Source organism: Phoca vitulina, unplaced genomic scaffold (assembly GCF_004348235.1).
Source record: "Phoca vitulina isolate PV1807 unplaced genomic scaffold, GSC_HSeal_1.0 scaffold20, whole genome shotgun sequence".
NCBI lineage: Eukaryota > Metazoa > Chordata > Mammalia > Carnivora > Phocidae > Phoca > Phoca vitulina.
The window spans coordinates 12,730,808-12,754,741 of record NW_022589723.1 but is presented as its reverse complement, the minus strand read 5'-3'; the positions used below and the strand labels follow the sequence as shown (position 1 = coordinate 12,754,741).

At 38.3% G+C, this 23,934-nt stretch overlaps 1 protein-coding gene and 1 pseudogene across 3 annotated transcripts in view; both read left to right on the top strand.

The window, feature by feature from the left end:
* Window positions 1–158: 158 nt before the first annotated feature.
* Window positions 159–23,934, top strand: part of SPG11 (SPG11 vesicle trafficking associated, spatacsin) — an 80,288-nt gene continuing 56,512 nt past the window's right edge. Inside the window, exons 1-8 of one of the 3 annotated variants that reach the window (XM_032416957.1) lie at window positions 159–454; window positions 3,154–3,338; window positions 4,345–4,569; window positions 5,986–6,187; window positions 10,458–10,595; window positions 10,772–11,220; window positions 12,310–12,455; window positions 20,218–20,350. In XM_032416957.1, coding sequence (XP_032272848.1) covers window positions 201–454; window positions 3,154–3,338; window positions 4,345–4,569; window positions 5,986–6,187; window positions 10,458–10,595; window positions 10,772–11,220; window positions 12,310–12,455; window positions 20,218–20,350 — 1,732 coding nt within the window. In that variant the 5' untranslated portion in view covers window positions 159–200. Of the gene's footprint in view, window positions 455–3,153; window positions 3,339–4,344; window positions 4,570–5,985; window positions 6,188–10,457; window positions 10,596–10,771; window positions 11,221–12,309; window positions 12,456–17,874; window positions 18,412–20,217; window positions 20,351–23,934 lie in introns of those variants that run through there. The other 2 variants (XM_032416958.1, XM_032416959.1) reach the window with 2 other exon arrangements.
* On the top strand, window positions 21,479–23,448 carry LOC116640180 (annotated as a pseudogene).

The window sequence follows — 23,934 nt, the reverse complement described above, 5'->3', positions numbered from 1 at the left end:
GTTAAGTAAAAAGGCTTGAAGCAAAGGCAGATGTAGCTTTGCTGGAGTAATTGACGCCAGCATCCACAGGCCAGGAATGCAATCCGGCGAGACAGCTCAGCTGTCCTGGGGAGAGTCACGAGGCGGCGAGAGGCTGGGTTCCACGCGCATGCCCAGGACGCAGCTGCGCTCAGGTGACCGGAAGAAATGGCCGAATCAAAATGGCTGCAGAAAAGGCCCCGGGAGGAGCTGCTGGCTGCGGCACCGGCAGCGCTAAAGCCATGGAGCGGGTTCTACCTATGCTGTTGGTGCCGGTCCCTGTGGAGGCAACGGGGCGGCTGGGATCCCGGGCGCAGTTGCACAGAGAGCAGGAGGTTCTGGGGAGCCTAACAGCTGCAGGCAGCCTGCAAGTGCTTTCCTTGGCGCCGGGCGGCCGGAGCGGGGGTACCTGCTGCCTCACTGGCCCCTTTCGGCAGTAAGTGCTGCGGGAGGGCTGGGCAGTGTCCGAGGAGTCCCGAGCCTTAGCTCGGCTAGCCCCAGTGCTCCACTCCAGGCGTGGAGGTGGCGGGAGAGGAATGACGGCCGCGGGAAACACCTCAGATGCGATCCGGGTGCCCTCTCGGAACCTTTTCCTCGCTTTGCAGCCCCACCCTCTCTTCCCCGTTCCCGGGGCGCAGAAAAGGCATCCAACTCCTCTGCTGGCCGCAGCGAACCCGGAGCAGGTCCCAACGTGGGGGTTCTTTCATTAATTCAGCATAGGTTAATTAATCGTTACTGTGCTGTGCACCTTGCCCATTTTCTTCTTTCAGTTAAATCCCTTAAAGATAGCAGCTGGGGATCATCTCTAATTTGAATCATCTTGATACCTTTTTCTTGTGCCTGAAACGGCGACTTCCTTCCCTCCTCCCCCGCCCCCGTCGCCTTCTTCAAGGATAGATTCTAGTTTGCCCACTCATTTATTCACTCAACGAGTATTTATTACACGCAAACTGTTAAATAGGAGCAGTCTCTAAAAAGTTGAGTAAGACATATATGTGGAGCTTGCATGATTTGGGAAGACAGAAGAAACCAATTATAATCATGTATTAACTTTCCACTTCTGTAACTCTCCGTCCAGGAGTTGGGAGTTTATGTCATGAAGTTTGAGAGTGCCCTCTGAGTCTTTGGGCTCTCTCTCTTTTAAAGTTTTATTTAAGTAATCTCTACACCCGACATGGGGCTCAACTCACAACCCGAAGGTAAAGAGGGGTTTGCTCTCCCAACTGAGCCAGCCAGCACCCCTGGGCTCTTTTTAATAGAAAACGTTTAGAAACCATCTCCTAAAACATTTAGTTAAGAGGTGTCTTAGCTTGGAATCGCCAGGTTCTGTAACACTGCCTGACAATAGAGATTTGTTTGTTAAATAAGCCGGTGCTTTAATCGATTGGGCGTTTGTATTCTCCTGATCTCTAGATGCTAGGAGGAAGAATCTCTCGATAGCGGAAATTAGTTTATTCCTGTGTTCCGGTTTATTACCATGTTAAGTACCTGTGGACACAGTCCTGTAAAGAAAGGAATGAGGCAGAGAAAAGGAGAACTCTTTAGGTGTTTGAGAATTTAAAAGAAGACACACACATGAAATAATGAGGGCATCCATAAACTACTGCATGAAATTAGTAGATTGAAGGAGGATCAAGAAGGACTTTCTGTTTGAATTGGATTTTAATTCAAGTGCTTCATGGGGTAAAAAGATAAATTTACAGTATTCAGGGTTTACTTATCTCAAACAGTTCTTTTTATATATGTGGAAATCAACTGTACATTCTATAGTTATTTTTATTGAAAATTTCCTGTCTTTTCATGTGATGGTCCATATCCTAATGATGTCAATGGTGTCACTGTATTCTGCCTTTTAAATATGCCTTAATGTGTTTAATCTTTTCCATAATCGACATTCAGATTGTTTTCCAGATTTTCACTGTAAACAGTCAGGAATTGGGTGTTCATGAAAAATCATCAGTTTAGGTATAAAGATAGAAATATAAAGTATGTCAGTCTTTTTCTTTAATAAGTACGTTAGAGCACCAAGTCTGATTTTTTTTAGATATAAAATTTATTCTGTAGAAAACAGCTTTTTTTTTAAAGATGAAACTTTATCAGCATGGTAGCCTCCTCTCATTCCATTGTATTGTCTTCAGAATTGGGCCCTTTCACTTTTTTTTAATTAAAAAAATTTTTTTTTTAAAGATTTGTTTTAGAGAAGACAGCCCTTGCGTGTGGGCACGTGTGTGGGGGGGGGGAAGGGCAGAGGGAAAGGGAGAGATATCTCCAGACTCCCCTTAGTAAGGAGCCCAATCCCATGACCCTGAGATCATGACCTGGGCTGAAATCAAGAATTGGTCACTTAACCAATTGAGCCACCCAGGCGCCCCCCTTTTATTTTTTAAATGTAATTTAATTTGAAGCTATAGCATCATTCTTTAGTCTCTTTCCACCATTCTTAGCCATTGTTGGTGTGTTGACATTATACTGCTTTAATAATTTTGTAACTGAGCTGTCCAGCACGGTAGCCATTACCAACATGTGACTTAATAAATTTTGCATTTTTCCTCAGTTGCACTATTCATATTTCAGGTGTTCAGTAGCCACATGTGGTTGTTGGTTACTATATTAGACAGTGCAGATCTATAGAGCACTTCCATCATCATGAAGAGTTCTGTTGGACAGAACTATTCTATAATATAGCATCTTGGAGTCGTCATAGTCTATAAATACAAATAGTCCACTTTTTAAAAGTCACTGAAAGCACTTAAGTTAGCAAAACCTATTTTGTTAATTGTGAGTACCACCTCTTGTAAATAATATACATATTTGGTTGTTGAAACTTACCCTTATGACCATTCCTTTAAACATTTCATCAGACAGGATTTAAGATGAAGGAATAAAAGCAGCCATCATTTATTGCTCCATGCCCTCTTTTCATCCCTCACTCCTATATTGTTGGCTTAAAGGGGGCTCAGGGGAATGAGGGGGGACGTCCCAGAGGAATTTACATTCCCTTAAGTTGGGTGTGGGATTAATGCTACTACCATGTGGCCTAAAGAATTGTTTTTGACTCCTTCTGCCCTTCTACCCTCACCGTTGTGGGTAAACATTGTGGATAATAGAATATAATAATCTACGCTTTTTCCTTAGCTTTGTATGGGAGGATTCTCGTAACAGCAGCTCACCAACAGACAAGCCCAAACTGCTTGCTCTTAGTGAAAATTATGAACTGTTTATCTATGAATTTAATTTGAAAGATGGAAGATGTGATGCAACCATTTTGTATAGCTGTAGCGAGGAGACATTGAAAAAGCTCATTGAAGATCAAAATATCAGTAAGTATTTACAGGTGGTCTTTCAGCATGTTTAAGTCTGTGACATTACTATGTAATCTTACATATTCCAGGAAAAGTTCTTAAAGGGATGAAATCAGGTAGGGAGATTTGCCTTGTCCAATACAGTAGCCACTAGTCACATGGGGTTGTTGACCATTTGAAATGTGGTTAATGTGAATTAAGATGTCCTCTAAGTGTCAAATACATACTAGATTTTGAAGGCTTAGTATAAAAAAGTAAAATATCTTGTTCATGGTTTTTGTATTAATTACATGTTGAAATGATATTTTGGATGTAATAGGGTAAATAATATGTAAAAAATTAGTTTCACCTGTTTCTTTTTTCAGTGCAGCTACTAGAAAATTTAAAATTACATTGTGGTTTGCATTTGTGGCTGACAGTATTTCTGTTGGATGGTGCTGATCTAGACTGGTTACCCGTCCTGAGGGCTGCAGGGAACGGAAATCCAAGTACTCAGGCTTCTATATTTAAGGCAGTAGCATACTTGACACCCTTGATTTTAAGGTTCATTTTTTTTTTCTTTTTCAAATTTTTTATTTTTAAGTAATCTCTACACCCAGCGTGGGGCTCAAACTCACAACCCCAAGATCAAGAGTCGCATGATCATCCAACTGAGCCCACAAGGCACCAGCCGCCTTCTTTTTTTTTTTTTTCCCATCTTCTTTTTCTTTAAAAAAAATCTGATTGTTCTTGTGGGGTTCCTGGGATAAGTAGGGTTTTTTTTTTTCTCTCTAATCTTCTGGTGTGCTCTCAGACTCTGGCCATAAACAGAATGAACAAAGACATTGTAGGCTTTCTTTATTCATCCTCTTACCTACCTACCAGTAATCACTTCCTTAGGTGGGTTTGAGCAGTAACCGCCTAGAGTGGGACAAAGTGCTGTTTCCTCTTTGTTTCACCTGTTTGTGTTATGTTTACAAAATCAAAATTACCAACTGTAAAGTTGTGACCAGTGAGTTTGAAATAATCTCCTTTTGTTTCCTAGGTGCTTCCTTATTATCTTTGAGAATTCTGTCATTTCACAATAACAGATCACTGTTGTTCATCAACAAATGTATTGTCCTACACCTTGTATTTCCTGAAAGAGATGCTGAGATTGGAGTACTCAACTGTTTCACGTTACCCTTGCCTGCACAGGCAGTGGACAGGATTATTGACACACAGCTCTGCAGAGGAATTCTTTTTGTTTTGAGTAGTTTAGGATGGATCTGTATCCTTGGCAGTAAAGATGGGGATATGTAGGGGAGGAGACTACCTAGAAGGATGAGCCTTTTTTTAGGCATTTAGTTTTAGGGACTGGTATATAGGTAGAAATGGTTAGTTTTTCAGTAAAACTTTCCAGGGAAAAAGATCTTCATGAACTTAAAATACTCACCAATGTTGCTTTATATTCTATTGAAATATTTTCTAATATGTACATGTTTTTTCCTAGTCATATAATCATCCAGCTTGTGTTTTTTCTAAATTATATATGCTCTATTTTACCCATTTATTCAAAACATGCTTGTTAAGTATCTCCTATGTGCTTGTTCCAGAAAGGATTTCAAGGACTGCTTATAATGTTATATGTTCACTTTCATGTATAAATATAATCCACTTATCTCTAATGATTCCATCATATTAGTGAATCATAGGATTTGCTTAACCATTTTAAATTTGGTTTTGGAAGTAGTTTCTTTGTCTCTAGCAGATCCATAGATCATTAGCAAAATTGTTCTGAAGACTTGGAAAATGACCCCTTACATGATTTTGGAACTTTTATTTCTGAATTAAAGGGATGGTTTTTCTACTTTAGATATAAAATAGCCTTAATTAAAATTTCTTTTGTAAAAATGTCATAAAATGTTGCATTAACTTCATCCTTGTTATTAGGTTACAGAACGTGCTGTGGTAGGCACTAGGCTTCTATGGCTGTTGAGCACTTGAAATTGGCTACAGTGATTGAGGAACGGAATTCTCAATTTTACTTAATTACAAATTGAAAAGCTGATACTTCCTTCAATTATTGGAGAACTTTTAAGTATATTTAAGTTCTCAAATGCGAATTTTACGAAGTTTAAATACAGATCAGGTATTTCCAATGAATATTTAGTGTCTAAACTGAGATTTGCTACAAGCATAAAATACCAAATATTGAACATTTATATGAAAAAGAGGTTGTAAAATATCTCAATTTTTCATATCAATTACATGATGAGATGGTAATATTTTGGATATATTGGGTTAAATAAAATGTATTACTAAAATTAGGTTTACTGGTTTTTTTACTTATTTAATAATGCTACTAGAAAATTACAAAGACAAATATGGTTCACATTATATTTCTCTTGGACAGCACTGTTGTAGAACTCTAGCGGAAAATATTAGCAAGGTATCATTCAAGGCCCGGCACAGAATGAATGGATTTTCAGCAAGTATTGCTGAATGAGCTCTCGATCAGGTTTGTTGGGCCACCAGCTTCATGGTCCTCCGATTACTGTGATGAGGGCTGCCTCTGTGTCCACTATTCCTTTTGTTACTATCCCTGCAAGTTTGCAGCCATGAAGTTTATAAGGTCCATCCCATCCTGTGCTTGAAGTAGTGAGGCATACTTAAGACTGGCATTTTCTTTAACTCTAACTCAAAGACATCTTTGACACAGTGGACGGTACACATGTAGCTCATGTGGATTTAGCACTTGCCCAGGAAGATATTTGTAATGAGCAGCGACAGGAGCCAGCCACGATTTCTTCCTTTACTTCACTGAAAGTGTCTCAAGACCTAGATGTTGTAGTGGTTGTCAGCTCCTCCAGCTCTGCAGTCGCTCTTAACTTCGATTTGTATTTCAGGTATGTAAATTACTGCAGCCTCCAATTTGAGGTAAATAATTAAAGCCATAAGAGGTGAAAAATATACTTGTTAGCTTTTTTTAAAACCAGTTTTATTTCTCTATGTAGCTAGATCGTGTTTTAGCTACTACCTAGTGAGGTTGTTACTGTAAAATTGTGCAAATGACCATTGGCTACCTTTTTATTAATGTATGTTGAAGTTGTGATTTTGATTTGTATATGTTATCTATGGATTATATTATCATGTTTTATTTATTTTTAAAGATTTTATTTATTTATTTGACAGCAACACAGCGAGAGAGGGGAACACAAGCAGGGGGAGTGGGAGAGGGAGAGGGAGAAGCAGGCTTCCCGCTGAGCAGGGAGCCGGATGTGGGGCTCGATCCCAGCACCCTGGGATCAAGCCCTGAGCCGAAGGCAGACGTTTAACGACTGAGCCACCCAGGAGCCCCTCATGTTTAGTTTTGAAAATAATCAAGTACATAATGTATAATAGCACAGTTGGCTATTAATACATTATTTACCCACTTTTTGCGCTATATTAGAGTAGAAGAAAAAGGGATTTACCCTGTGTTAGAATTGCTTCTTATGTGGCTTAGGGTTCTGGCAGCCTCAGGGATTACTTTTCTCTTGAAGGACTTTAATAAGATACTAAGCTAGCTTTCTGCAGCTGAGGATTTCCTCAGGTGTTTCCCTTGAAGGACCCACACTTGTGGCTATCTAAATATATTAGTAAAGATTGAATGCTTCTTTGTATTTTTGATTTAGATATTCTAGTTACTTCTGATTTTATAATGTTTGAGAGAGGTATGATATGAGCGATCCAAGTACACACCCCAGCCTGTACATTGCAACCTATGTAAAAGTAGGCTAGTCCCCATTTATGACTTCCATTATTTAGGGCCATTCAAAACCATTAGGATTTCTGGTCCTAACGTAATATGAATGAGATAAACAAATCCTTGAGTAATTGGGAATGCACTTTGATGGCTTTTATTGCTTATTGTTTGGATCACAAGAGAGGACAAATTCATCTTCACATACCTACCAGAACTTCTTACCACTGTGATTTTTTTCAAGTGGCTTAATGCTTTTTTTTAAAAAAATCTTTAGTGCTTTAAAGAAAAAAAAAATCTTTAAGCAGGGATGATTAGCACATTCTGAGATCATATGCTTGTTTATCAGTAGGCCATTTTTTACCGACTAAAACATACCCTGTGTATATAGAATTATCTCCTAATCATCTACCTTGGAAAATAATTTGATAGGTGAGGAGGGAGGAAAGCCTACTCAGCCGCCCTCATCCTCAAGTGTAGGGTTCCATTCCTTTGGATATTTTGTTAACACTTCAAGAGAGCTCTGAAAAGAGCATTAGGCACATTCCTTTGAACAAATTGCATTGAACTCAGCTACTTTAACATCAGTCAAAGCTAGTGTTTTATTCCCAATAAATTTAGGGATCTGTCCTGCCCAACTAAAAGAGTAATCTCTATTATTTACATGAATGCTCTTTAATTAGTATGATTTCTCTGGAGTTGACTGCCTATTTTATTTTCTAAGTGTGCTCTGAAGTTTAAAAGTGTGTTTCTCTTTCTTCACTCCTGGTTCTAGCTCTTTTTTCCCCCTGATACAGAATGTTAGTTTCTCCTTTTCATTTTATCCTTTAAGATCTACCTCTCTCATGAGGCCTTTTCTTACCAAAACTCCTTCCACTTGTAATTTTATACTCATTTTATCATATTTCTCTTCTTTGAACTTCTATAGCACTTTTGCTTTGAATTACAGTTTGGCACTTAATTGTATAACCTTGTATTCTCTCATTTTTCATGTTTCCTACAGAGTTTGTAAACTCCTTGAGAACCTAAACTTAGGTTTGTTCTTTCAGTTCATTGTCAGTGACTTTTTCTTCCAGTTTACTTTAGCTGACCGCTCCCATACTCTTACCCTGGTTTTGTCATTGTTTGAAACTGTTCCGCCCCCAACTTCTACACATCTACACATCTCACTTACCACAAGTTCCCAAACTTTCCATGTCACTTAAGTACCCCCACTCTTCTTGTTGTCTGACATCATTGGAATTTCCAGTCAGTTGACCTTCCACTCTCTAGCCCCCTCTTGTCTTGACATCCCTCCCTTTCCAGCATGAATTCTGACCCTCATTTCAGTCCCTTTTTTGCATGCACCCTAAACTCTTGCTCCTGCTCTATGGTAGCCCTTGGTCTGACAAAATCTTTTTTTTTTTTTTTTCCCCCTCGCTCTGCCTCCTCTGTCCCTGCACCCAAGCAACCAGGCCCTTGTGAGAAAACCACAAAGGAAAATTGATAGCACTATAAGTTAACTTTTGCTACCTTCAACTGGTCTCTGAGTATTAACTGGAAATTTTATGATTTTTCATGAGCCCTTTCTTTACAACAATGTTTTTTAAACCTCTATTTTCCTCAGGTCTCTACTCATTTCTTTACCCCCCAAATCTTCTTGGGTGACTTTGCGTCCTACTTTATAAAGGAAGTAGAATCTGTCTAACCAGAGCTCCCTCAGTTTCTCACATTAAGTTGCAAACCCACTTTCCTGTACCTATCTCCTCATCTTCCCTTGTATTTCAGTGGATTCCCCTCCTTCTATGAAGGCCCATCCCTCTGTGCTCTGGATCCTATTTCTTCCTTCTTTCTAAGGACTCTTTTCCATTTCCTTTCTTTTTTATATCTCAAACCTCTTTTAAGTATTAGATCCATATCTAGTGAATCACCAGGTCCTAGTCACTCTGCATCCTGAATGTTTCTTGAATCTGTCCACTTAAGTCCTCTGTTATCACTCTCATCCATGCCACTATCATCACTATCTGAGCTAAGGTAAGGTAACAGCTCCTAATTGGTCTCCTGATGTCTGCTCTTACCCCCTTCAGCATCATGCTCTGTACAATAGCCAGAGTGATGTTGTTAAAATGGATAGCTTATCAGAGAAAGAGCCAGATACGTCTGGGGACAGGGTATCCACCTTTCCTTTGGGGGGATGGGGAACGACCGTCTTCATGCGTCCTCTTCTCTCACTGTCACCCTGCTTTCTCTAACTTCTTTAGGTCATCTCCTTGATAGATGTATGTTAACATATTACCTTCAAATTGTTGAAAGGGTTAATAATAATTTAAGTGCTCAGGGTGTTTAAATGCCTCTCTTTCTCCCCCAGCTACTCTTCTGTATCTGATCATATTGCTTTTCTGCTTAAAACCTTTATTTAGCTTCACCCCACCAAGATGAAACTAAATCCTTAATAGCCCATAAAGCCCTGCACCATCTGTCTCCTGCCAGGCTCTGCAGCCTCATCTCACACCCCCTTGCTTCTCATTCCCTATGCTTTAGCCACCTTTGCCTTCTTTGTGTTTCTTAAATGTGACAGCCCTCTTTCTGCATATACTCTTAAACGTACACCTGCACTTGTATTTTGTCTTTCTAGTTCTTATGCATTCCCCTGGTCTCAGCCTAAATCTTACTTTGTGGTGACAGCATTGTGAGCAGTTAAAAACCTGGACTTTGTGGTCACATTGACCTGGTTCAAATCCAGTCCCACTGTTTCTCTAAGCCTTTGTTTCCATATCTATAAAATGGGGGTATATTTACCTCATAGGGTTGTTGAAAGGCTTAAAGTTTGTTTTTGGTTTTTTTTTTTTTTTAAAGATTTTATTTATTTATTTGACAGAGAATGAGACAACGAGAGAGGGAATACAAGCAGGGGGAGTGGGAGAGGGAGGAGGAGGCTTCCCGCCAAGCAGGGAGCCCGATGTGGGGATCGATCCCAGGACCCTGGGATTGTGACCTGAGCTGAAGGCAGATGCTTAATGACTGAGCCACCCAGGCGCCCCTAGTTTAAAGTTTTTATCACAACATCTGTGATATAGTGGACAATAAGTGCTCTTATCTCTTCGTAAAGCTAACTGCCCATAAGTGTCAAATTCTTTTTTCTTAATTGAGATACAATTGACATACATTATATTTGTTTCAGGTGTATAACATAATGATTCAGTATATGTATGTATTATGAAATGAACACTACCAACAATTCATTACCACACATAGTTATAAATGGGTCAGATTCTTATATATCACTATGCTATAAGCAATGGAGATAAGGAGTCCTGTTCACAGAAACTTATTGTCTATACTGTTCCTTCTGTGTGACACCCCCTCCCCTCCCCTCAATTTTTAACAGGAGCAATAGTAACGCAGATTTGGATTTGATCATCATTGTTGACCATGGCTATCATTTTAAAATGTAGGCAACACCCAGGACACCTACTATGTGAAAGAACTCTAGAAGACATTCCTATTGAAGGCCCTAAGGGGATAGATGAAGATGATCCTGTTAATTCTGACTACAACATGAAACTGACCAAGTTTTCCTTTCAAGTTGATAGGTACAGAAACTCCCTTTTTGGATTTACTTTATTTCCATTTTTTTTTTGGTCCTTTTTACTAAAGGGATTTACAGAAGTAGACGCTTTTTTTTTTTTTTAAATGCACCTTCTTCCTGATTAGTGTTTTATTTAGTGCCTTTCACTGTAACAGATGTGAGTTCTACCCTATCTTCCAGGTCTTGGAAAGCCCAGCTATCATCATTGAATGAAACAATAAAGAGCTCCAAACTGGAGGTTTCCTGTTATGCTCCATGGTTCCAGAATATTTTGCATTTGGAGTCCCCTGAATCTGGTAACCACAGTACCAGTATGCCAGGCTGGGCCTTCATTCCACAGGACATAATGCACAGCCACTATAAGTTTCCACAGAAGGATCATGCCAACACCAGTGACCCAGGGAGATCATGGAAAATCATGAACATTAGTGAACAAGAGGAACCTGTTGAGCTTACATGTATGTCTGTGACAGGATTCAGTGCACTGTTTACTTGGGCAGTGGAAAGGATGGGCTGCACCATTGTCCTTTGGGATTTGGAGACCCAGGGTATGCAGTGTTTCTCCCTTGACAAAAAGTGTATTCCTATAGACACTAGTGGAGACCAGCAGCTGTGCCTTGTTTTGACAGGTGAGAATGTCTTGTATCAGGTTGAATTGCTGAGAGAGGTGCTTTTTAAACCTATTTTATTTCTGCTCTGGTGATGTTAGTGCCTACTGTCTCCTCTAAGTGGTAGTCTTTCACTGGGGAAATTTGGTATTACTCTTGGTACTGTTGTCTCGTACATTTTATTTTTAATTAAGGTTAATTTTGCTCTGCTAAATGCTCAGCTCAGATACTAAGAGAAAGTCTTAAGAGTAATAAAGGTTGGTTTTAATCCAGGGAGTCTTCACTTGACTCGTCTGTGCAAGCAAAAGTTGCAAGCTGGCTGCTTATGGGCCATCTATGAACCGCAGATCTATTTTGTTTGGCTTGCACGATCTAAGCTTTTTAAAAAAGACTTTATTTATTATAAACACGTAAAGTTAGAGGATTTCCTGCTGTTACTGAAAAACTGTAAGATCTGGCAACACTAGGCCAGCATTCCTGCATAGTAATTTATGGGTTGGAGCTGAATTTCAGTTCTTTTAGATGGTCCATTTTCTTGTTAGGTTTTTCTTACACTTGTCTCACCACCTGTTTGGCCCTGTAGACATTTCGGATATATATATATATATATATATTTGGATAGGTATTTCGGATATGTATTCATTCAGCATTCATGCTATAACCTCCTATAAAGCTATTGGATGATATGAGGGAACTATGTGTCTCTTCTTTAATACCCAAATTTGCATAATTATGTATTTCTTTGTGTCAAGAGCATGCTCTTTGCTTTATCTTAGTAAATCAGAAATGTAATATCTCTGTAAATAGTTTAAGATTCCAGGCATTGATTGTGCAGGATAATAGAAAGTAGAAAAGTGAGATTTAGTCCTGTTTGATAGGATGCATTGTTCTTACTAGAATGTACCTTGTGGTCTGTGTTTAAAAAATAAAACTCCTCTTTAAAAACATTAAAAAATCAAATTAACTATGGTCATAGTAGTACCTGGTGTCCAATAAATATATTTGTAATTACAGCACTGAAGTGTTAAGTAATTAGAAATTAATTCATGTTATAATCCTAAAACCTAAGTCCTCATAAGTTATTTAAGGTAACTTTTATTTTCCCTGTAGAAAATGGACTCTCTCTGATTTTGTTTGGATTGACTCAGGAGGAATTTTTAAATAGACTAATGATCCATGGAAGTGCCAGCATTGTGGACTCTCTTTGCCATCTCAATGGTTGGGAGAGGTGCTCAATCCCCATACATGCGCTGGAGGTAACAAAATTAAATGTCTGTACGACTTCGCTTGATGATTTTCTGTCAGATACTCTTATTTGACTGAAGATTTGGGAGAATTAATTTAACCTAGCAGCAAAAAGGACCATAGTCTTTACCCAGCCATTTGCTTTGTTCTGGTTATTTCATTACCTGAATTCTGCTTAGTTTACCCTTTTGCAGTTAACCCTTTTGGGCCTTAAAAGATATAAAATTATAATAAACACTAAGAAAGAAGAAGTTGCAAGGAATGGAGGCAACAGTAAGCTGGTAAGACTTACAAGCTATGGAAAGCATGAACAAGAGTGAGCTTTTATTTCTACCTGTGGCCCTTACTCTTCTCTCCAGCTGTAGAAGCAACATAACCTGAATTTGTATAGCATTTTATGGTGCACACTCTTAGATGCATTATCTAGTTTTGTCTTAAAATAACCACATGAGATGGGTTGGATAGTTTTTTTATTCATTTCATTTTACAGATGAAAAACCTTAGGCTCAGAATGGTTGAGTGAGTGGCCCATAGCATTACTGATAAGAGCTGGAGCTAGAATCAAAGTCAGGGTACTTTTCTCTATACCACACAGCCCCTTGAAAGGCCAAAAACTGAAAGTTAATGATGTTATGTGCAAATTTGTATTTTTAATGACAGCTTTATTCAAATTAATTTGGGGCACCTGGTGGCTCAGTCGGTTAAGCTTCTACCTTCAGCTTAGGTCATGACCCCAGAGTCCTTGGATTGAGCCCTGTGCCTGGCTCTCCACTCAGTGGGGAGCCTGCTTTTCCCTCTCCCTCTGCAGCTCCCTGTGCTTGTGCTCTCTCGCTCTCAAATCAATAAATAAAATATTTTTAAAAAATAGGGCCGCCTGGGTGGCTCAGTCGTTAGGTGTCTGCCTTCGGCTCAGGTCATGATCCCAAGGTCCTGGGATCGAGCCCCGCATCGGGCTCCCTGCTCAGCGGGGAGCCTGTTTTCCCTCTCCCACTCCCCCTGCTTGTGTTCCCTCTCTTGCTGTGTCTCTCTCTGTCAAATAAATAAATAAAATCTAAAAATATATATGTATTTAAAAAAAATATAACATAATTCACATACCATAAAATTCACCCACCTAAGTATACAATCCAGTGGTTTTTAGTGTATTTAGGCTTGTACAGCTATCACCACTATCTAATTCCAGAACATTTTCATTACTCTAAAAAGAAACTCTGTACTCATTAACAGTCACTTAACATTTCTTGTGGCCTCTAAGTCCCAAACACTAATATACTTTCTGGGTCTGGATTTGCCAATTCTGGACATTTCATATAAATGGAAGTATAAAATATGTAGCCTCTTGTGACTGGCTTCTTTCGCTTAGCATGTTTTCAAGGCTCATTGATGTTGTAGCATGTATCATTACTTCATTTTTTGTATGGCTGTGTAATCTTCCATTATATGGATGTACCACATTTTGTTTATCCAATTATCAGTTGATGGACATTTGGGTTGTTTCCACTTTTTGGTTATTATAAATAATCCTGTGAACAGTGGTGTACAAGTTTTGTGTCCTATGTTTTCATTTCTCTTGGGTATACACCTAGCAATGGAATTACTGGGTCACGTCACTTCTTGAAGAACCACAGACTGGTTTTTCACAGCAGCTTCACTATTCTACATTCCCACCAGCAGTATGTGAGGGCTCCAACAGCACCACATCCTCGCCAACACTTGTTATTGTCAACCTTTTTATTATAACCATCCTTGTAGCTGTGAAGTTGAAATGGTATCTCATTGTGGGGGTTTTGTATGTGTGTGTTTTTGTTTTTGTGTGTGGTTTGTTTGTTTGCTTTTTAGTCAGCTCTGTGCTCAGTGTGGGGCTTGAACCCACAACTCCAAGATTGAGAGTCGTATGCTCTACTGACTGAGCCAGCCAGGACCCCTCATTGTGGTTTTGATTTGCATTTTCTTTTTCTTTTTTTTTTTTTAAGATTTTATTATTTATCTGACAGAGACACAGCGAGAGAGGGAACACAAGCAGGAGGAGAGGGAGAGGGAGAAGCAGGCTTCCTGCTGAGCAGGGAGCCCGATGCGGGGCTCTGTCCCAGGACCCTGGGATCATGACCTGAGCCGAAGGCAGATGCTTAATGACTGAGCCACCCAGGCGCCCCTGATTCGCAATTTCTTAACGACTAATGATGTTGAACATGTTTTTATGTGCTTATATGTCTTTGGAGAAATATCTATTTAAACCTTTGTCCAGTTTTAAATTTTTTGTCTCTATTGTTGAGTTGTAAGAGTTCCTTATATATTCTAGGTACTAGACTCTGATGACTTTCAAATATTTTCTGGTATTCTTCAGGTTGTCTTCACTTTCTCAGTGGTGTCCTTTGAAACACAAAGGTTTTTAATTTTGATAAAGTCAATTTACTTTTTTTTTTTTTTAATCTCTAGTGCTTTTGGTGTCATGTCTAGAAACCATTGCCTAAACTGAGGTGTGGAAATTTACAAGAGTTTTATACTTTCAGCTCTTAAATTTAGGTCCATGATACATTTTGATTAATTTTGTATGTGGTATTAGCAAGGGATCCAGTTTCATTCTTTTGCAGGCAGATACTCATTTCTTCCAGCATCATTTGTTGAAGAGCTTACTTTTATACACTACATAATATCATTGTAGAAAATTTGAGTAATTGGGGAAAAAAAATTTGTCACCTGTAAATCTATTATCCAGAAGTAATCATGCCTATTTCTGTATGGTTGTTTTCTTAAATATTAATGGTAGTAATAAAGTGTTATTTCATTCATCTTCTTATCAACCCTATAGGGAAATACTGTTATTAACCCCATTTTATTGATGAGGGAACACAGACAGGTTGGGAAATCTGATTCAGGTATACATGGGCAGCAGGTGGTAGTTAGTCAGGGTTTGAACCCAGGCAGTGTGACCACAGACCATGGAGCCGACAGTGTGCCCTTATACAGTGCTCATGCGTGTGTGTGACTTGAATGAGGATTGGATGATATATGAGAGATCACAGCCAACACCACAGAAATACAAACATGTACTGTACTCACATAGGATACCCCATTGTATAAATACATCTTTATCCAACTTTAGGCTTTCCCCTAGTTGTTTGCTGTTATGAACCCTGTTGCTGTAAATAGTACACATCTACTGTAGCACGTGTGCGAGGGTTTCCCTGTGGTGGTAATAGGATTGCTGGGTCGTAGGACATGTGTATCTTTCACTTTACTAGATGATACTCTAGTTCTCTAAGGTTGATTTATCAGTTTATACCCTTAACAGAAATGTATGGTAGTTTTCATTGTTGATGTCTTTTCCAGCACTTGGCATATCCAGATTTTTTAAAATTTTGCCAATCTGATATTATGATGGGTTTTAATTTGCATTTTCCTGCTCGGTAAGGTTGATGTATATATGACATTTGGATTCTTTTGCAAAGTGACTGTTCATGTCTTTTGCCTATTCTCTCTTGGGGTGTTTGTCTTTTTCTTACTGGTTTGTAGTTTGTATGTTGGATGTATTCTAGATACTAATCCTTTGTTATAACTGGAGTGAATATATTCTAATGTGTGGCTTGTCTTTTTACTTTCTTTGTGGGGTCTTTGATTTTAATGTCGTTCTAAATTTTAGTGTAGTTTCATTAATCAGTCTTTTCCTTTTTGCATGTAATTTGTGACTTCTATCCTTAAGTCATAAAGATGTTTCTATAATTTTTTCCTAAGTTTTAAAAGTATGACTTTCATACTTAAGTCCTTTTCCATTTAGAACTTATATTTATGCATGGTGTGAAGTAGCGACCTATTCCCTCCCCGGCCCCCCCCCCCGCCCTGTATTGATAACCATTTGTCTCAAAAACATTTTTTTTTCTAAAGTCCTTCCTTTTACTACTATCTGAAATCTCTGTGTGTCAGGTTTCCATATATGCATGAGTTTGTTTCTGGGCTCTATTCTGTTCCATTGGTCTTTGTCCTGGGCCAGTCTATAAATCCCTCACTTTATTATTGTTCAGGAATGTCTTTATTATTCTCTCTCCCTTAACCCTCTTCCCTCTGTTCGGATCAGCTTGTCAAGTTTCATGAAAATCTGTTAAGATTTTTATTAGAATTACATTAAATCTATATAGCAAGTTGGGAGGAATCGACATCTTTAGGATATTTAATATTCCTATCCATAAACAAAGTTTCTTTTTGCATTTTTTCATGTCTTCATTAATGTTTTTCAATGAAACATTACAATTTTTAATTTTTCCATTAAGAGCTTAACATCTTTTGTTAGCTTTATTTTTAGTTTGGATATGTATTTTTATTTAAATATATGTGTGTTTATATTTAAGTACTATATGCTTAAATGTAGTCTATGTTTGTATATATTTAAAAACTATGTTACATATTGCTATTATAAATGGTATATTTTTAAGTTACATTTTGTTTGTTACCAATATAAAGAAATACATTTAACTTCTATACATTGATTTTTGTATCCAGCAAACTTGCTAAATTTTCTTATTAATCCTAATAATTTATTTGTTAGATTTTCTTGAAGTTTTTATATGTTTAATGTACAATAACATCAAAATAATACAATTTTGTTTCTTCAAATCCTTATTCTTTTTACTTCTTTTCCTTATGTTGCTGCTGGGACCGCTAGCATAATATCACTCAGAAGTAACAGTGGGCATCCTTATTTTATTCCTGATTTTAAAAAAGAATACCTGTAATATCTACCTATTAAAGTATGGGTCTATGGGACGCCTGGGTGGCTCAGTCGGTTAAGCGTCTGCCTTCAGCTCAGGTCATGATCCCGGGGTCCTGGGATCGAGTCCCGCATTGGGCTCCCTGCTCAGCGGGAAGCCTGCTTCTCCCTCTGCCTCTGCGTGCTGCTCCCTCTGCTTGTGCTCTTTCTGTCAAATAAATAAAATCTTAAAAAAATAAATAAATAAATAAATAAAGTATGGGTCTGTGCACATGCACTCATGTATATTAAGAAAATCTTTATGAGGCACTTGGATGGCTCAGTTGGTTGAGCATCTGACTCTTGATTTCAGCTCAGGTCTTGATCTCAGGTTCGTGATACTGCACTGGGCTCTGTGCTTAGCCAGGAGTCTGCTTAAGATTCTCTCTTCTCCCTCTGCCCTCCCTCCCCCACCTCTCTAGCTCTCAAAAGAAAAGAAAGGAAAGGAAAGGAAGGAGAGGAAAGAAAAGAAAGGAAGGAAAGAAAAGAAAGGAAAGAAAAAAAGAGTCTTTATAAGGTTAAGTTCTCCTTTTTTCCTGGCTATGAATTTTTAATCATGAATGGGTATTGAAATTGTATTGAATACTTGTTCTGAATCTGTTGATACAATCATATGGATCATCTTTTTTCATCTGTTACTGTAATAAACCACATTAATCAATTTTATTTTTATTGTAAAATATAACATGTATAAAAAAGTATACAGAATATACATACAGTTTAACAAATAATTACAACGCAAAAGCTCTTATAACCACCAGCCAGGTCAAAAAAATAAAACATTATCAGCTCTCCAGGAGCTCCTGTGACCTCTGCTAGTTTGGATATTAAATATTCAGTTTTTGTTCTTTTAGAGGGTATTCTGGGAAACATACATATTTAAATTATCAGATCCAAAGTTCATAACTTTACCCTTCTGGATAATATAGGCCCATTGAATGCTTTAACTTTATTTACTTTTCCCCTACTTAAATTACTGTTGTGTTTTATTTTTTTAACCACAATAGATATCATTATGTATTTAGGTTCATTTCTTTTTACACAGGTATGATACATTTCCTTGCTTTTTGTTTCTTCTCACATTTTAGGCCTTCCCTCTGCCTAGAGTGTATCATTTAGAATCTCTTTGAGTGAGGATCTGACCGGCGCTGAACTCTGTTTTTATCTAACTAATAATGTCTATTTTGCTGCCATTTTTGAAAGATATTTTTGGGAGGTATGGAATTGTAAGTAGGCAGTTGTTTCTTTCAGAACATTCATGATCACTTTCTACTACTGTCTTCTGAATTCCATTGTCATTGAGAAATCAGCTGTTACTTCTTTGAGGGTTTAGTTTTTTCCCCTCAGGCTACTTTTGCAAGCTTTTTGTTTTTAGTGTTCTCCACTTTGATGGTGATTTTATGTCTCACTGATGAGTCATGGTTTTTGGTGGAAAAATATTGGCAAAATATTTTTATATATATATTGGAAAAAAAGATACCAATTCTTTAAAATTTGTTGAGATTTCATTTCTAGCCTGCTAAGTACTCAGTCTTCGCAACTGTTACATGTGCTTGAACATTGAATGTGTATTTTCCCCCCATGTTGTGTGAAGTCACAGTGGTACTTCAGTCAGAAGTAATTAGACTTTACATACTTCCCTCATTTTCCCTTAACCTCTATGAGTCTTTGTTACATTGTAGATAATTTCTTCAAATCTCTCTTCCAGCTCACCAGTTCTCTTTTCAGCTGTGTCTAATCTGTTATTAAACACATCTTTTGGGGTGTCTGGGTGGCTCAGATGGTTAAGAACAAGAATATTCGCTGTTTAATCATAGACAATTTGGTTTTACCTCCAAACAACCAGAGCAAAGGCGGTTTTTTTATGGTCTCCCTTTGGGGGCAGTATTTCCAGTTTATCCGTTTTTGGACAGTGTCACCTTGCGTGGACCCTAGGTTTATCCTCTCTTCCTCCATGTATAACTTCCACCAGTACCTCTCACCTCAACCTGCCTGGTCTGTTAACACCCAGAACTTCAAAGTGTGGTCCCCAGACTAACAGCATCGCCATCACCATCACCTGGAGATTTATTACAAGTGCAGATTTTTAAGTCCTACCCCAGACTTTCTGAATCGGAAACTCTTGGTGGTAGGGCTTAGCAATTTATATTTAAACAAACTCTCCAGATAATTCTTAGGCACAGTGCTTTAGGGTAGGAGTGGTAAACTTTTTCTGTAAAGAGCCAGATAGTAAGTATTTTAGGGTTTGCAGGTAGGTTTCTATTGCAACTACTCAGATGTGCCATTGTAGCCATTGGCAATATGGAAATGAATGGGGGAATGGGTGTGGCTGTGTTCCCATAAAACTTTATTCACAAAAACAGGCAAGGGCTGAATTTGGTTGATGGGCCTTAGTTTTCTAACCCCTGCTTTAGGCCATCAGAAAGATGCAGAATCCTTCAAATAGCAGTTGATTTTAGAGCTGTTACTTTTCTGAATTTGTCTTTGTCGTTCTCATTTTTATCCTGGGAGGATTTTTGTTTGTTTGTTTGTTTCCAGCATTTAAAGGTGTGTGTGTGTGTGTGTGTGTGTGTGTGTGTGTGTGTCTGATTTTTAAGTGTGCTGTATGGAAAGCTTCCTCAAGATGTCCAGTCAGAAATGGGAATCTGTTTTTAGCCTGCTTTTTCAGTGAACTTTATATCATACTGCTTTAACATTTTAATTCAAATGGACTCTAACTTACCTGTAATGATGGTCCCCAAGTACCTAGCTTTGAGTAGTATTAAATTACAGGTGGTAGAGTTGGAAGTGTTTTCTAGTCTAACTTCTTGTTTTTAGTGAAGCAGAAATTTTTGTTCAGAAAAGTTGGAGACTTGCCCCAAATTGCATAATCATTGTCAGAATCCTCACCAGAACCAGGGTACTGCTGCAGGATAAGTAGCCTTGTGTCTCTTGCAGTCTTGGTGCATTAAGTTCTAAAGTTAAAAAAGTAAAAAATCTGTATCCCAAATTTTTACCTTTTGTAATTTTTTTCTGATTTTCTACTGTTTCAGGCTGGGATAGAAAATCGTCAGCTGGACACAGTAGATTTCTTTTTGAAGAGCAAAGAAAATCTTTTGAATCCATCCTCAAAATCTTCTGTACCTGATCAGCTTGATGACTTTCCATCTCATTTGTATTTAAGAAGTAAGTAGAAAAAGCTTTTACATTTGTATTTATCATTTTATCTTTTTAGTCACTTTCATATTATTGTTGTGCTTTCTGATGACTGACAGACTTGCTGAAACTTAATCATGACATTTTATATACTTTGTGGAATCTTGAGGGAGTTATAAGAATCTATAAATGTTCTCATTCTAAGTGGGGTGTTTATTGTTCATATCCAGTACTGTGCTTTGTATTTTTAGTATGGAAGGAAGAGATGACCTTTTAAATTCAAGAGAATTTTATTCTCTTTAATTGCCCACTCTTGCAACTATCTGAGATATTTAGTGATGGCTGAGTTATGGATTGAGACTTGTTATAAAAATTTTTAGCCAAGGGGTGCCTGGGTGGCTCAGTCAGTTAAGCATCTGCCTTCAGCTCAGGTCATGATCCCAGGGTCCTGGAATCGAGTCTCACTTGGGGCTCCCTGCTCAGCAGGAAGCCTGCTTCTCCCTCTACCTGCCATTCCCCCTGCTTGTGCCCTCTCTCTCTCCCTCTCTCTCTGTCAAATAAATAAAATCTTTAAAAAAATTTTTTTCAGCCTAACTCTTCCACTTTTTTGCTACATTACCAACACTTCTTTTCAAGATTTGGCTTTCCTATGTAATAAACCAGAAACCTAGTTTTTATTCTTGGACCAGGAAGCCATGTGCATCCTCGCTTTAGAGGGATAGGGTAATAAAGTATGTTTTTCCTTATACATACGGTTTTATTATCTGCTTTTTTTTTTTTCACTTGATGATATATTATAGACCTCTCTCTTGTTAATAGATACACTGTTTATTTGTGGTAGCATAGAATTTCATTGTATGGACTATCCCATAATTTACGTAACCATACTCCTATTAGACATTTAGATTGATTCCAACTTTTACTATTGTTGGTAATGTGCTATAAATTTGTGTGTGTGTGTGTGTATAATTTCACATGTGTACAATTATTCGGATAAATGTGTAGATGTGAAATTTCCAGGTCAAATAGACACAAAATTTACTTTTTTTTAAAGATTTTATTTATTTGAGAGCACATGAGCCGGGGGCCCGGGAGGGGGACAGAATCTCAAGCACACTGTGCTGAGCATGGAGCCTGACTCCGGGCTCGATCTTACAACCCTGAGATCATGATCTGAGCCAAAACCAAGAGTCAGATGTTTAATGACTGAGTCACCCAGGTGCCCCATGATTTACATTCTTAAACGCTTTGATAAATCATCCTCCAGAAAAGTTTTATCAACTTGTACTCTAGTTCCATGGAGAAAATGACAACCTCCTTTTTTTCTATCAATGTAGCGTTCTCACACTGTGGATTAGAGATTTTCTTTTTTAAGAACATTCTCTTTCATTTTGGTGCACAGTTTTGTCTCTTTCCTCTTACATTGCTAACTTTTTTTTTTTTAATGCTCCAATTTTTTTTTTAATGTCTGCTTGAATTTATAGAAAAAAGCTTGGTTTGTGGTAAATGGGATTCCATTAGCAAATGTATGGTCATTATTCACTTCTGTTCAGTCAGTGATTTCTCCTCATTCTATTCTATTCTTATCTGTACTGCTTTGGCCTAAAGGGTGGGGGTGAGTCTGGAAATCAGCCAGGAAATAGCTTACCAGCTCTCTTGGGGTCAAACCCACATTTCCCGCCATTCTCATGGAATTCCGGAGGTGGAGCCAATGCTGAGATAAATGGAAATCCCATTATTAGGCTTGCAGCTGGTAAATGGAGGATTCAGGAACCCACATTTCTTGCTTTCATCTGCATGTTTAAGAGAATGGTTTTGGAATCAAGACAGGCTGAAGTTCAAATTTTGACTTTGCCATTTACTTTCCAGATTAGCTTGGGCAAGTTATTTTAATCCCTCTTAACCTCAGTTTCTTCATCTATGGAAAGGGAGCTACAACATTACCTCTCAGGAGTGTTGAAAATAATAAATGAGATAGCATTTATAAGACACCAAGGCCAATACTTAAGATATAGCATAGGTGGTCAGCAAAATGGTAGTTACTACTAATATCTGTAAATAATGACTAATAGTAAGTAGAATCACTAACGTTTGCAGGTAACACTTCATAAGTTTTGTGACCTTTTTGAGAATAAGACATTGGTTCTTGTTTTATGCTTAACAATATTGCAACATGTCAGAGCAGCCCAAGATGGCCAACTTTGAGGATCGAGGGTCGGATGAGGAGAAGGTACATGTAACCACTAAATTCATCACTCATGCACCCCCAGGGGAATTTAATGAAGTGTTCAACGATGTCTAGCTACTACTTAATAGTGACATTCTCCTCAGGGAAGGGGCAGCACGTGCATTTGCCCAGTATAACATGGATCAGTTCACACCTATGAAGATCAGGTCTTAATTAGAGAACATGGTGACCTGGGTAATAGCAGATTTTTAGATCCAAGAAACAAAATTTCCTTTGAGTTTGATCACTTAGGAAAGAAGCAAGTGACCCAGAGAACGCAGATGGATCTGAAGTCTTGGAGAGAATCCTGTGACAGTGCTTTAAGGGCCTATGTGAAAAATCATTATTCCAATGGCTTCTGTACTGTTTATGCTAAAACTATAGATGGGCAACACACCATCACTGCATGTATTGAAAACCACCAGTTTTAGCCTAAAAACTTCTGGAATGGTTGTTGGAGATCAGAGTGGAAGTTCACCATCACACCACCTACAGCCCGGGTGGTCGGAGTACTTGAGATTCAGGTTCATTATTATGAAGATGGCACTGTTCAGTTGGTTAGTCCTAAAGATGTGCAGGATTCAGTAACTGTTTCAAGTGAAGTCCAAACTGCCAAGGAATTTATTAAATCATAGAACATGCAGAAAATGAGTACCAGACGGCATTTAGTGAAAACTATCAAACAGCGTCATACACCACATTCAAGGCAGCTTCCAGTTACTCGCACCAAAATTGACTGGAACAAGATACACAGCTACAGGATTGGCAAAGCAACGCAGAATGCTTAAAGGCTGAGTGTAGGACTCTTTGGTATGTGGAAAGAAAGGATTCAAAATGTCATATGATAAATAACTGATTTATAAACAAGAGTGATATTTTGATTAAAAAATTATTCAAGAGGCAGCTGGCTGGCTCAGTTGGTGAAGCATGCGACTCTTGGTCTTGGGGTTGTGAGTTCGAGCCCCACGTTGGGTGTAAAGATTACTTTAAAAAAATTTTTTTAAGATTTTTAAAAAATTTTATTTATTTGAGAGAGAAAGCATGAGCATGAGCAGGGGTAGGGGCAGAGAGAGTGGGAGGAGTAGACTCCCTGCTGAGCAGGGAGCCCAACGTGGGGCTTGATCCCAGGACCCCAAGATCATGACATGAGCAGAAGGCAGACACCTAACCAACTGAGCCACCCAGGCGCCCCCCCCAAAAATTTTTTTTAAGTGTATTTTGCTAGGGCTTTCAGCATTAACAGGTTTTCTAGCCTTATGGAATACTGTTGAACCTATAACATTGTCTTGATTCTTTTGTGTTCTCTGCCTTGTAATTTTCTGTTTTCACTATATCTACTAGTAAATTTTTTTTTTTTAATTATGCCACATTTAATGATGGTAAGAGA